Consider the following 15363-nt stretch of genomic DNA (forward strand, 5'->3'; position numbering starts at 1 on the left):
TTTTTTTTTGGTTTCTTTTTGCCCCTTTTGTAAATATGATTTCAGTGTGTAATGTAAAATGTTTTAATTTTTTATTAGTTTTATTATTTTATTTTTGAAGCCTTTTAGAATTCTCCCCCCCCCCCCGCCTTTTCTTTTGGTCAGTGTTCATCTTCCCCTTATTTTGTGTCTGTATATATAGTTTTTTTTCGGGGTGGGTGTTTGGATACTGGCTGGTCTGCTGGTGCACTAGTAATGGAAGCTGTACTGCAAAATGCAATATGAACTCATCTCTTTGTCCTTTCCACATTAATCACATTTTATTTGTTTTTATCTCTGTCCCCTTCATTGCAAAGTGGAGTCAGGTTCCCTGCACTAAATGTTGGGTGTTTTTGGATTATTATTTTTTTTTTAAACCCTCCTTCACCAGTCAGTATCACCCTGTTCTCACTAGTTTCTTGGCAGATTTGTATATGTTTTTCCTTGTTCTCCAGTTTTTTTTTTTTTTTGTTTTTTTTTTTTCCTCAAGATTTCTGTTCTACTGCGACAGTGCCTTCATTGTTGCATGAATACACCTGCACAACTCTTATGAACTCAGCGGACTAGAGGTGCTAAGTTGGTCCTGCCCCTTTAGAGTCTGGAATTCCACACAGAAGACTGCAGCAGGACTGAGTTTCCATGCTGTACCTCTTCTGTTCACTGCCCCACCCACCTCCCAGATAAGCTCTCCTCAAGGCTGACTTGCCCTCTGCTGACCAGCAGAGGGCGCTGTTCGCTCTCAGGGAGAGTGCTTGTGTGACTGTGACTCCCAGTTGAGGTTCCCGTTTTATTTTTATTATTTTTATTTTTATTTTTTTTATCTGGGGCAGGCCGGACCTGTGCTTCAAGTATCATACTTGTCCGGTATTATTTACTGAATTGTTCAGTGAACTATCCATAACGGAGAGATCAGAAATAGAATGTGAAATATCAATGAGTACTTGATCTGTGCAGATTTTTTTATTTATTTAATCTGGTTGACATTCTGATTGTGTTTAACATATTACCTCTGAATTTTGTGCGACGGCAAGTGTTGGATGTGACCTCCATTTTCCTATCGCAAGCTTTAAATTGCAAATATGCCCTGTTATTTGCTGTGTATGAACTTCAGCTTGAACTATTATTGCCCCATTTTTTTTTTTTTTTTTTTGTCAGACCAAAAATCACATTTTACCAGTGACCACTGAAAGTGAATAATTGCACAGATTTATTTCTCATTGTATTCAGTCTGTAATGAGGTTGAAATGGCTGTGTATGCGAGTGTGTTATGCATGTGTGGTGCCTGTTTGTAGATTTGAATGATATTATGGCTGCGGCAGCTGTCTTTTTTTTTTTTCGGTAATTTAATACTTTTCTGCGTGTACCGAGACCTGCTGCTGTACAGTGAACTGCTCTTCCAGTTCTCTGACCTGTAATATGACCTCAGAGCTGCTGTCCTTCTATACTGCTGTGTTTTTGTGAAACGTGTGTGAGCAAGTAAATGTTATTTAAGGTAGCTCTTTGTGGTCATTGTGTGGTTATTTACACACCAACTTGCTCTAACACCTACAGATGGGGGAGGGTTGCATTGAAATGATATGAAGACTAGGCCTCAACTACAGTCCCAGGATTTTTGCTGGTTTCGTTTTAGAGTGCATTCATTTAAAAAAAAAAAAAAAAAAAAACTTGTGAAGTTTGCATCTGTGTTTTTTGCATTAGAGCACAATGGTGAGTTGACTACACCCGCCTCTCCTGTGTGCTAACAGCCACGTAGACGAGGGTGGATGCTTTGAGGGGGGGGTGGTAAATCAGACACAATCAAGTCAATTAGTGGGTGGGACGAGAATGTAAACAGCGAAAAGTGCGTCCACTTCATTATTTTGTCATTGTCGCAGTGATTTCGATTGCGAGTACTCCGGCACTCTGGTCACATGACACTATTCCGCCGCGCGTGTTTTTATTTTTAGCGTTCATAATGATGGGTGATTGAATGCATAACTGGAAATAGACTTTATTCTTCGGGGGGCGGGTGGAGATTGTTAAACTTACTGTGATGAATGCGTAAGCGCTTTTGAACGGTAAGGCCTTGTGACTCCTTTTGTGGGAGAGCGATTTAACAGCCTGGCGGAATAATGTTATTACTGTATCAAAACCTGCTCCGGAATAAATCTGAGCCTAATTAAAATTGTGCAGGAAAGCCTGCCTTCTGCCCTGCGAGCAGAGTGGAACGTCAACACCGCCTCCGTTTCTTTCTGGTTGAAGTTGGGTGACTAAATAAAGTAAATGTATTAAGTTAGCTGCAGCAGCATCTGTGCTTCTCCCCCTTCGTTCGTCCTTGTTCTGAAACGTTCTGTGTTTATGTGCCCTTCCTGAGACCTCCTCCCAGTAAACACTCCTGCTCGCTTGTGCGGCCTGAAATCCCAACTGCGGGAAATCGAAAACGACTGCCAAACGTGCAAGAGAGAGAGAGGCATCTTGGGAACACAAAGTTTCTTCAGCTTGTTTTTTTTTTTTTGTTTTTTTGTTTTTTGTGCGCGACTGCACGTCTTGTGCGGAGTAAATAACGTGGGAGATTTGAGCCAGCAGGCCGGGTGACGCAGCCTTAAAAAGTCAGACTGTCAGCAGTAAAGGTTGAGATTTAAAGATTAGTTTATTCACCCGCCGTGTTTCTATCTCCTCAGAGATGGGGGAAAAAGTCAAAATGCTTCTCAAAAAGTAACGAGCGAGCGGGGAGACTAGGAGGCCAAAAAACAACAAAAAAAATGACATTATCGTCGAAAGGGAGATAAATGTCAGTGGTGTGGTTTTTTTGTACTTCTTGTTTAGTCTGCTGCCCCCTCACGGGACGGCAACGTGAAGGTGGAGTATTGAACATCTCGGGCCACTTGCGAACGAATGCACCCCGCAGCAGGGACGAGGCCGAGACTCGCTTCGTCCTTCACCTCATCACCGACAGCCCTGCGCTTCGTCCTCGCAATTAAGACGGCCGCTGTAATTGCACAGATCGGTCGTAACATTAAAACCCCTGACAGTTGAAATGAATAACATGGATTATCTGGTGACCATTAAGCCGCAAGCCAACAGAAAGTTATTGATGTTGGAAAAATGGAAAAGTGCAAAGATCTGAGGCCACAGGGTCAGAGCAGCGTGGTATCTGCTGGTCATGCTGGCTCATGGACGCCCCGGGCTTGTGGGGTGAAGGCTAGCCCCTGGAATGAAGGTGACCTGGCTGGATGAATCACATCTGAGGTCAGGAGGATGGCTGGCTGTGGTGTTGGGGGAAGATATGTCCCGGAGAGGACCTGCTGCTAGCATCTTGACCTTCGTAAGATCTCATGTCCGAAGTGTCCAGTTCAAAACTGTGTTGGAAAAACATAGAAGCCCCGCCCTCCCGACATGCAGGACTAAAAGGATCTGCTGCTTGTGTCGTGGTGGCCTTGGTAGGTCAAAGCTGGTTTGGATCTTTACTATATTAGGCAGGAATGCTTGAAATGGCATTAAGAGCCTTTTTTTTTTTTTTTTTTTTTAAAAGCCGTACCGCTTGGTCCTAGTTTTTTTTTTTTTTTTTACTCCTTTGTGTCTTATTTGTTGTCCCTTCACTGTTAACCACATTCCACGGCGATCTGCATGAAAGGTGCTCGGGAAATAATCTCTCGACTGAGGGCCGATGGGAGGCCGGGGCGCCGAATTGAAACTCGCCTTCCGGTTTTCTGGGTCTTCCGCCGGCCGCTGCGCCATTCATCACGTCCTCGCCTCCGACCAGATACTACTTAAGGTGTGGAGCCATTCCGTACCCGGCCATGACACTGATGTATAGCCGGGAGGCTGCTGGGTGGATGCCTGGAAATGGGGCCCGTTGTCGGGGTCCTAGAACGTTCTGCTGTTCTTGCTTGCTGGCGAGCTGGACGTGGAGAAGGAAAGTGTCCCTAACAACAAGTGAAGCCATTAAGATCGAGCGTTTCCGCCACGAGCCACCCCCTCACGTCAGCGAATAGCCAGCGGCGGATTCCGGCCTCAGGCGGATTGTTATTACCCCGTTATTACGTTTTTGATGCGAGCGGCCTTGCGCTCCAGTTTCCGTTCCCGTGAAAAAAAAAAAAAACGTCCTCAGAGCCGGAGCGCCGCTGCCTGTCTCCCGGCGCGCTGGACCGTGTGTCAGACACGTTTAGAATTCCTGCCCTTCATCCCTCCGCCCACGCGCTCGGCCCGCGCTGCTGGTGTCGCGTCTGCTGTAGAAACCTGCGGTTTTCCGGAACGGAGCCGGGTTGCCGCGGTTGGTCCATTTGACGGGGCCCCGTCCTGCCGGAGCAGGAGCGGGCCGGGTGATCGGCCCGGCACTCAGGGCTAATGGCCGCCTGGGCGGGGCGGCTGTCAGGAAGCGGGCGAGGCTCGTGGTTAAGGCGACACTCAACCCCGGCGTTTACAGCCGGAACGTCGGGAGGTTCCCGTTAGATCGAGTTAGAAGGGGAATTAGGCTCCTGATGTGCACTTTAGCGCTCTCCGCCGGGCCAAACCACAACCTCCGCAAAACAGACCAACACATACAGGCTGCATGATCAAAAAGGCCGCGAGGTCACGGAGGTCGAGGCATAAACGGCATCGTCCGAGACGCCGCGAGTGCCTGGTTCTGCATCCAGGCCGGCAACTATTAATCATTTTCTTGCTTTAGAAGCTTATGCACTTGGGGCGTTCCATGACGTAATCGCTGGTGCAGACACACACACACACACACACACCTACCAGCCCACCCGTACCAATGTCCACTGCTCTACTCTCCACAGCAGGGGACAAACGAATGTTTCATGGCTCTCCGTGGTGGAAAGAGAGAGAAGCTGGGATTGTGAGCGCGCCCTGCGCGAGACGTGAGCGTGGGACGCCGGCCAGGCACCGGGGGCTTTTGTTGGCGTCGTCTGAGTCCTGGCTGCGGTTTATTCGCTCTGTCTATTTCTGTTCAGATGGGGCGAGAGAAGAAAGCGAAGGTGCTTCAATTAACTGGAGAGGATTTCAAGCCAAATGTCGGTCTTTTAAGAGAAAAAACTGGGGCAGAACTCAAGAGTTTTATGCAAACTGGGGGTTATATTTGGTAAAAAAAAAGCCACACACATGCAGGGCGTGGTGAGTGGCATAGAATAGGTGGGCTAATCTTGAGGAGGCTTCTCCAGGCACACAGTCAGTTCAGTGACTTTCATCTTCTGGGTTTTCATTTGTCTCTCCACTCTCACACACACACACACACACACACACACACACACACACACTCACTCATATACCCGCGACAGGAGGGGGGTTGCGTGGTATTGCCGATACACACAGACCATTCCAGCCTTTTGCCAATTTAATTACGCCTCGCAATATGGCGCGCAACGCGAGCGTAATAAACGCGTGGAAACCTGCAGACTCTGGGGATAAAACAGCGTTCCCCGGCGTGGCGAGTCCTCACCCAGACACACACACACACACACACACACGCCCACTTACACGCAGAGGTTACGGGCGAGTAGGTACCTCCGTGTCTGAGGCTGACGTGTTTTTGTCACGACCCGGGGAGCGCGCGCACGCGTCAAAACCCAGAAAAATGACACAGACACAGACACAGACACAGACACACTCTCACACAGCTATGTGTTAATGTAAGTCGGTTTCCCGCCTCCGAACCGGCCCGTCGTGACTGCTTGGACGGCGCGGTACTCGAACCCGCCTCAAACCCGGCGTGTACGTCACTCTTAACTTTAGCGCCGAGGAGATGCTTGCGCGGTAAGTAAAGGGTTTTGGGCAAAGCGCGGACCCAGAGGGACACGTTCTTCCGGTAAAAGTCCGCCAGGAGACAGAACTCCTGGCCGAGAGAAGGATGTTCTGGACCCCCGTGTCCACCAGCGACACCGCGGGCCGCGTAAAATGTGCGCAAAGAGCCGCCGTCACACGCGAGATGGAGAAAGACGGAGAGAGAGAGAGAGAGAGGGAGGGAGAGTGTGGGAGAGAGAGAGAGAGAGAGAGAGAGAGAGAAAGTGTGTGGGAGAGAGAGAGAGAGAGGGAGAGAGGAGGGTCTCCGAGAGAGAGGGAGAGAGAGGGGAGAGAGAGAGAGGGCGAGAGAGGGGGAGAGAGAGGATGGTCTCCAAGAGAGAGAGAGAGAGGGAGTGTGTGGGAGAGAGAGAGAGAGAGAGAGAAAGTGTGTGGGAGAGAGAGAGAGAGAGGGAGAGAGGAGGGTCTCCGAGAGAGAGGGCGAGAGAGGGGGAGAGAGAGAGGGGGAGAGAGAGGATGGCCTCCAAGAGAGAGAGAGAGGGGGAGAGAGGAGGGGGTGTGGCAGTAACGCCGTAAATGAACATCTGTCGGTAAACTGGGAGAGAGAGAGGAGGGTCTCCAAGAGAGAGAGAGAGAGAAAAACGAGGAACGGACGCGCGTCTCAGCTGCTCCGCGTCGACGTTCGGCAATGCGCTGCGTGTCCAAATCACGGAGCCCAGCGAGCGGGACCACAGAAGCCCCCTTTCCACTCTCGCGGATACACGCCAGGTTCCTGGCGGACTGAGGCGGCCTGGGGACGCGGATGGACGCGCCGGCCGTGGGATCCGTGGACACGGAGCAGGAGTTCCCGCTGCTGTAGTTCCACATGCTCCGGATTCAAGACTTTTTATTGTTATTTTATTTTTTTATGACCCCGGGCTGGAAAGAGGATTGATTGGGGACGAGCTCTCATGGACACGCGGTCGAAAAGAGCAATAATAATTAAGAAAAGATTCCGCGCTCCGAGGTTCTGCAATAAGACGCCGATAAAGAAGCAATAATAATAATAATAATATTTTTTTCGGAGGCTGGAAATAAAGAGGATCCGTTCGCGCCATGGGCGACATGGCGACAAACTTCAGGGGAAGCGTCGCTCCTCACATACCTCGAGAATATCATAACGAGCGACAATAACAGTTACCGCGGTTATGACGGCAGTTCGTTCGGGGAACGACGCACAGCAGGCGCGATCGTCGCCGATCACCCGCACACTGTGACCGGTTGTCGTGGGTAATTCCCGGGATTATTTCGGACGAAGTTCGTGCTCTGGACTGGGGTCTCGATCGGAGCTAATAATGGACGGGTTTATTTTGTGAGGCCATACTGCTCCCTCCCGCGTCCGCCACTACGCCCCCCCCCCCCCCTACTTTACTTCTCCCCCCCAGACGCCGTTTGCACTATGATGGAGCCGCCGCCCTGCTCGAAGAAGAGCCTGTCCCTCTCGCTCCCGGTGCCCCGGGAGGGACAGGCGACCCTCAAGCCGCCCCAGCACCTCTGGAGACAGCCACGGACCCCCATCAAGATCAAGCACCGCGGATACTCCGACACCGACCGCCACCACCACCGGCAGATCGAGCGCGCCAACGCGATGGACACGAGCGACCGGCCGGGGCTGAAGAAGTCCCGCATGTCCTGGCCCTCCTCGTTCCACGGGACCACCAGCGCGTCCATCGGCAACTGCGCGGGGAACAAACGGTAACGTAGAAAGTTGGGTGCGCTCGGTCCGCGCGGGGCGACCGTGTCCGCGACATTAAACACGGCGCGCAGAGATAAAGCTCCAAATGGTTTCAAAGGTCTAGTGGGGGCACTGAAGCTCGATAATCCTCCGTCCTCTGGAGTCCCCGCTTTACGCGACGCACACACGCATCACGGTGCATCGAACGCCGATCGAAAGGTCGAAACTGTATCGCGCGCACTTGGAAACTGTGGGAGAGACGGAGACATTTACATTTACTTATCCAGTAGTTACAGGGACTTCCCCCCTGGAGACGCTCAGGGTTACGTGTCTTGCTCAGGGACACGATGGTAGTAAGTGGGGTTTGAACCTGGCTCTTCTGGTTGACAGACGTGTGTGTCACCCACTAGGCTACGAGAACCACAGACCACTGATTTAGACACTCGATAAAATCGTAATTACAACGTGAGGGCCGATACAACGGCTTGTAATTGTCCACAGGCCACCGGCCAGCGTCCACGACCCCAAATCAGGCAACTTCTCTCAGCCGAGAAGTTGCAAAAATCAAACCCAAGGGTGTTTTTTTTTTTGGTGTTTGCTTTTTTTTGGACACTTCTAGTCGCTGACAAAGTGTCACTCCCCGTCTATGCTTGAGCCGACAGCGACCTGAAAGAGGAGTGCAGATTAAGTGTAAAAACTGGACATCGTCCGGATTAGCTCATTGGACATGGGGCAGATTAACTCCCAAATCCGCTTAAAATGAAAAAGGAGGACTTTTCATGCAGACACGGATATGGGCCAGGCGGGAGATCGCCGTGTGTCCCGATAAGGGTGTTAATGATAATTATATACAGGCCCCACCGGGAATAATATTTACCGGCGCTCTGAATTACTGCCTGACCCTTTTCCCAGTGGTGCTTATAAAACTCTACATCCTTTTTCCACTGGACACCGAGGACCGTTGGATTTCCCGCAGAATAATGTCTTTGTCCCCTTATCAAGCGGGCCGTTTAACCGGAGCCGGATTTAGACGTCCACATGACCTCCCTCTGTGAGAGGGACAATCGGCGTCCTCTGTCTCCACGATCTCCACGCCCTGCCTTTTTAAACGCAATTTTTCAATTTTTGCGCAATGACCGGGTCTCGACACGAGAGACAAAATGTCACGACTTCATCTGTCACCTGGTTATTCTGAAGCAGATTAGTACAGAGATTTCTTTCTGGCGGGCAAACCTACAAAATTCATTCCTCCAACTCAATTACTTGACGCCGTTTAACACACACGGATGGAAGTTTCCACGAATCTCATGGATGCGTCTCGACGACTGTGGATGGACGTCCACGTTGCTCTTTTCTTGTTCTGATAGACACTGCGTCCTGTTTCATTTGATTAACCCGTTGCCTGTTGGCCCAGACTCGATGTTTAATATTTTTACCCAATCAAACCCACGCGCCAAAGCAGCGTTAGTCGTGGAGAGCCCAGCCTAGAAGGACCCACGGACATGCGTGACTCATGGCGCACCATTTGTTGGCACCTTCAGCGATGGCACCCCGCACATGTACCTGCGTGCGTGACTTTAAAGATCCACTCCAGCCCGTTTCCACAGCTCGTGTGTCACGCATGTTCCTTACGTAAGTGTGCCTCCAGGAGGCACGAATTCTGCGGTTACCGCCCCGCCGTGACTGTGCCGTCATGCGGGGTCCCGGGAGGGCGTCCAGCGCGGCCTGACCGGTCCAGCTCCCCGGGACACGCTCGGAGCCAGACCGCGCGTTAGTGCAGCTGGACTGGCTCCGCCCGCCGGGCTCCGACTGTGGGCGTGGGGGCGCAGCGAGAGGAAGCTGGCTGTGACTGTACATGGCAGCGTGTGTGTGTGTGTGTGTGTGTGTGTGTGTGTGTTATGAGAGACTTGTTATGTCAGTACTTCACGTCTCTCCACATTTCGTGTTTTTTTTTTTTTGTCTCATGCAGACAGGACATCCTTAGCTGTCATCATTGTGTGTGCGTGGAGGTTACAGGGTTCTGTGCAGACCGAGTGGGCCCGACGTGATAATAAGGTTTGTTCGGGGTACGGTCCCGGCGTCCCTCTGCAAGGTCTACGAGGGGGGACACGCAGGCCCCCCGGCGCCTCCTGTCCCTCCGAACTCCAGGTCCAGCACGGTGGGTGACGGAGTCCAATAAAACATTCATGGGAAACGCCACCGCCGGCGCTTTTTCCACAATTCCCCCCGGAAGCGGCGTGCGCGTCCACGGGCGCTTCTCTCGCCTCGGCGGCGCGCAGCTTGCCGGGTCACCCGGGCGGGGGGGGCAGCCGGAGGCATTCCTCCTGCCCGTCCTCCAGCTTCCTGAATGCGGCTGATTTCTGCCTCCTGATTCCCCGCCTCGAGGTCCGGCGTGATTGCGCCCACTAGGTGACGTCTGCGCCCAACGTGCCCCGCATATTCAACGCGTCTCAACAGTCTTGCAGAAATGTGTAGGTCGCATGAATTTGAGGGAAAAAAAAAATCATCATATTTAATTTAGTTTGAAACCAACTTGAGGCGTGAACCCCTGCGCGTCGCTCCCAGGCCGCAACACCTTCTGCGCACCTTCCAGTGGAGAACGAATGACCAGAACGAAACCAAACGTAATAACATCTCGGTCTGCACTTCTGTTGCTATGGTTACTTGTTTTGTGGTTGTGTAAAAAAAAAAAAACCATTTAGCCCAAAAAAGGCAAAAGGAAGCCTCACTCGACGAGGTTACCGGCTGGAAAGTGCGCGCTCGCCGCATTTACCAGACGGCCGTATCCAGAGCGACTTACAGTCAGTAGTTACAGGGACAGCCCCTCAGGGTTAAGTGTCTTGCTCAGGGACACAATGGTAGCACGTGGGGTTCGAACCCGGGTCCTCTGGTTCGTAGACGAGCGTGTCACCCACTAGGCCACCAGCACCCACGCCCAGCTGCCCAGCTCGTTAAGCACTTAATTCGATTCACCTGCGGTTAATTAGCGGGGCAGCTGCGGTCTGTCTGGCGAGGGCCATAAATCCGCCCACAGGGGACAGCAGGCTGGCCGGCCGGCCGGCGGAGCCCCGCCCTGTTACGCAGGAGGGACTCCCCTGCGTCCCCCGAGTCCCAACAGCACGTGACAACAGCCCCGCCCTGTTACGCAGGAGGGACTCCCCTGCGTCCCCCGAGTCCCAACAGCTCGTGACAACTCGGCGCAGTATCTTTTACAATCAATACATGAGCTTTTAAACATGGACTCTTTTTCATTTTATTCCTCCATTTCAACAGAATTATGATGATACGGGTAATATCTCCACAAACCGATAGAAGAATTTGGTGCAGTGTGTGTAGCGTAGTTGCTTTGTTAACAACACATCAGTTCATTCAAATGTAATGATTAGTTCATAACATTTCAGTCATGCAAAAAAAACACAGTATTACATAATCTCGCTTTGTTTCCATGAAAAAAAAAATCTTTTGACATCATTTGCATAAATAGGGTTTGGCAGTCCCTGATGTGTCTTGTTCTCACGCCTCTTTCCTCACTACACTTCATCCTGTTTGCTCAAGCACGTAACCCCCCCCCAAAAAAAAAAAAAAAAAAAAAAAAACAGGACCCCGCTTCGTCCTTGGCGCTGGTGTGTGGTGCACAGGCATATTCGTCTTTCCCTGGTTTCCTCAACCACCATCTTTATGTCACACAAACATTTTACTGACTGGAGCTCAGTCCAGCCATCGTTTAAATCCACTTCTGGCCCCGACTTTAGAGAGTGGGGCGTGTCTCTCCCATTTGCCTCCTTGTTCAGAGACACATTCATCCCCTGTCGAGCTTCTCACCGCCTCTTTTCAAACCACCCTTTGCTAATAATAAAGCCCGTTTGGCTCTTTGTCCGTAATAATTGCTAAGTTCGATCTCTGCAATTCTCCATCCTGGCCCGTCAGCGCGAGCCGCTCTTTTTAATTCATTTATTTTTTTCTGGCTCGTGCCTGTCTGCCCAGCCTTCTCTCTTATTTCCCCCCAAATTTCCCCCGTTGTGAAGGCTCCTGCCTCCCAGCTTCTCGCCGATAATCCATCTCCAGCTCACCCGCTGTGTTAATCGCCCTGCTGGACCATCTTAAATCTATAATTCCTCCCCGCTCTCCTCCGCCGAGATCCCGTCCCAGTCGCTCGGAGCGGGTCTCAGCGTCGCTCGGCCCACGTGACCCCGCTGGCCGCTGCTCATTGCTTTACTTTGTCCCCTGAAGGGCCACACCGGGAAGGGGCCCTGCAGCCTCGCCGCTCTCTCCGACGGAGGACTGTACAGCAGCTGGCGCTCGCTGGCAACGTTCACTACAGACGAATAGCTGAGTGAAATGCTCCATGGAGCCATTGCTGTTCAGGCTGGGAAACGACATCTGTCCAGTCTCGCAGATTCAGTAAAAACCTCCGCCAAAGTCGGGCGACACGACGAAAGGAAAGTAATCTGGGTAACTTGGCACGGTTTCCTGTTGCGATATGAATCTGTGGAACGCACTATTTGCAGAGCTCTTCAGCTACTGGAAAACCCTGCAAGATGAGCTTGGCAGATTCTAGAACATGCCATACGATGTTCCAAGGCTAGCATCAAGTGAAGTGAGAGAGAAAGTGAAGTGATTGTCACGTGTGATACACAGCAGCACACGGTGCACACAGTGAAATTTGTCCTCTGCATTTAACCCATCACCCTGACTGAGCAGTGGGCAGCCATGACCAGCGCCCGGGGAGCAGTATGTTGGGACGGTGCTTTGCTCAGTGGCACCTCAGTGGAACCTTGGTGGCTCGGGATTCGAACCGGCAACCTTCTGATTATGGGGCCGCTTCCTTAACCGCTAGGCCACCACTGCCTCAGGAGGTCTGACGGTCCCAAAGTGGGACCGTCAGCTGGGAGAGAAGTTTAAATGCAAACAAGTAAGGATAAAAATGACTTCCTGGTCGCGTTAGTCTGATGACCTTTTCAGTCAGAACTTGCATGCTAATTAAAATAAATGTCCATTGAGCGGCTCTAATGAGGAAATGTAATTTGGCGGAAGATGGATCTGAAGGCCTCGCCGGGATCGATAAAAGCAGAGAATGGGATATTTCCGCACGCTCGTGTCCACATGAAAGCAGACAAAACGTGACGGACCCCAGCACTTAAAACAGCAGGCAGAACGCGGTCACGCGCGGACGGTTCACGAGCGCCTGGCCTGGATTTCCTCACCTCATCAGACGCCAGACAGATACTAGACGGTCTCGACCGATACGTCAATAATAACCACGAAAGGGAGAAATATGGCGGCTGACAGGCGTTCCCGAGGGCTTGGCGGAGAACCCCAGACTATTATCGAGGGTGCTCGTGCCCCATTTCCTCAGACAAGGCGGGAAATTCGAGGTGCCGATGGGTGCTGGTAAGGATGCGGCCACGAGCGCCTCGGAGGCTGAGCAACCTGGGACCGCCGGCGGTCTCGGCTGACCCCCGTCACGTCTGACGGGCGCGAGGCGGCCCACGTCTCCACGGGCCTGTTGTCACAACACCACTTATCTCAGCCGCCCCGCTCCAGTGTGAGCTTTCATAATCAGCACCAATTAGCCCGATCACAGTGGGCTAATCAGCAAATGTGATGATGGGGTAGATTTTACACTCAACCGTAGCGCCCCCCGCAAACAGTTCTTAGTCAAGGTGGCGTCCCCAAGCCCCTTGCTCCGAGAATCATGGGAAATGTGCCTGTTCTTAATTCTCGCCACTTGTCCTTTGCAGGTTAAGGCGGGAACAGGCTGTTCTTTACTTGTTGCTGGCCAGAACGCTGTCGATTCCTGAATTCGTACCTCCGTTGTTGTCATCTCGTGCGGCGCGAAGACTGTAGCTGCTTTCGCGGACCTGAACTTCCACTGAGGTCACCACTAGGCAGTGGTGGCCTAGTGGTTAAGGAAGCGGCCCCGTAATCAGAAGGTTGCTGGTTCGAATCCCGATCTGCCATGGTGCTACTGAGGTGCCACTGAGCAAAGCACCGTCCCCACACACTGCTCCCCGGGCGCCTGTCATGGCTGCCCACTGCTCAGTCAGGGTGATGGGTTAAATGCAGAGGACAAATTTCACTGTGTGCACTGTGTGCTGTGCTGCTGTGTATCACGTGTGACAATCACTTCACTTTCACTAGTGTTCTTCTTCTCAGGCTTCTTGTTCACCCATGCAGAAATCAGCACCACAGACAGCTTCTCTGAATTATTCAGTGATCACAGACATGGTATTGGTCAGAAGGCTGAAACCGCCAATTTTCAATTTAAAATCAATTACTGGTCAATCGACAAAAGGCTCATTTTTCTCCCAAAGCTGCTGGTGATAAGCTGCCATTGTGCTATTTAAAAAGCTGACAGAGGATCCGGATCAATACAAATCTCGCCCAGGCGCTAATGCAGGACAGAGCCATTGCGTCTCGTCGGCAGGATGCCGACTGTTTTTTTTTTTTGCGCCGCTTTGCGCCGCAGGACGTCTCTCCCGTCTTTATCTTGTGTCCTCGCAGAGGTGTGAATAGCTTCGCTCCCGCTACTGCACCACATCAGAGACTCCCTAAATCTGCCTCTTCTCCGAATGCCCACAATCCCATTCTCACCTAATGATGATGAAGCAGGAAGTGACAGCTGCCGGGCCACCAGAACCCTTCGTACCGCACCTTCGCTAGATTGGACACGTGGACGTTGGTGTCAGGGGGGCACCCGCTATGCTCGGAAGACGGCAAGCCCTTGAGCCGAATCCGTCAGAAGAAACGCGAAGTTCGAGATTGTCGCGAAGGCGAGGGACAGGCGGCCTCGTACGAGAATAACACAAAGGGAGGGAAATGGAAAGGACCTAATTGAGATTAGGATCTCAGAACATAAAAGCGGCGCGCGGTGGTTGTTGTCCCTGTCACCGCGGCTTGCCGAGCTCATTAAGCCTGATGTCCGGCTGGGGCCAGCGTTGCATCGGAAGCGGCGTTTCCTGCCGCCTCCCCCACGGGAGACGTTTGTTCCCAGAACAACTGGCAAGATCCCAGACTCCGGCCTACTGGATAATTATGCGAAAGTGGCAGCCCTGTTGACGGGGGAAGGACAGATGGTTGTAATATCAGCAGAATGTGTCACCAGGAGTCACATGGAGCATGTTCAGCTCTTATCTAAAGGCAATATATGTGTAGCGCAACAGCACAGCACAGCACTCCCTCCGTGCACAGTTCATTCCTGTTTGCTCTCTAATGAATTTTTTTTCAATCTTTCTCACCGGTACCGAATTTGCCAACAAATTAGAGGAGCAAAAACAATTAAGACATCTTGGCTAGTAAAGTGCCTCGCAGTAACTTGGATCCCCTGACACAGCTGATTTGATTTGGTGCTTCAAGGGAAGAGGACTGTTTGCATATACTGCAGATTGTAAATTTGTGCGTGTGCGTGTGTGTGTGTGTGTAGGTGGTGGATGAGTGAATGAGTGACTGATTCAATCTTTACAACTATAGATTAAAAAAGATTTACAGTACAGATTAACAGTCACGCCCATAACCACATCAGCAGACTCTCCGCGCAGACTTAGGCGGCCGCTTGTCCTCCACTGGATGGGACGAGGGGAATTGACGCTGAAATCCGAGTTGTGCAACTTTGACCTTTTACACACTCTGGAGGAGAGTGAATCGATGGTGAAACACTGGCAGGTCAAAGGGACAATATTACCTGCTAAACACTCCACATGGGCAACATTGCACATCTGAGAGGAGCTTGCACTGGAAAGAGGCAACCTTGACTCACGAGGATCCAGGAAAGTCCGAATGCCTCATTCACTACGAGATCGCAGAGAACCAGGAGAACATCTGGACTGTCACTCTGTGCCCATCTGAATACGCGCTGCTGAGCAGGCCCTGCGAAGGCCAGTGAAGTGAGCGAGCGAGCGAGCGAGCGAGCGATG

At 51.6% G+C, this 15363-nt stretch overlaps 1 protein-coding gene across 1 annotated transcript in view; it reads left to right on the top strand.

Annotated features, from left to right (window-relative positions):
- Nucleotides 1–6345: 6345 nt before the first annotated feature.
- Nucleotides 6346–15363, top strand: part of pde4a (phosphodiesterase 4A, cAMP-specific) — a 45503-nt gene continuing 36485 nt past the window's right edge. Inside the window, exon 1 of the mRNA XM_028984997.1 lies at nucleotides 6346–7470. Within this exon, the coding sequence (XP_028840830.1) occupies nucleotides 7175–7470 (296 nt within the window). The 5' untranslated portion in view covers nucleotides 6346–7174. The remainder of the gene's footprint in view (nucleotides 7471–15363) is intronic.

This window comes from Denticeps clupeoides, chromosome 7, assembly GCF_900700375.1.
Source record: "Denticeps clupeoides chromosome 7, fDenClu1.1, whole genome shotgun sequence".
In the NCBI taxonomy this organism is placed as follows: domain Eukaryota; kingdom Metazoa; phylum Chordata; class Actinopteri; order Clupeiformes; family Denticipitidae; genus Denticeps; species Denticeps clupeoides.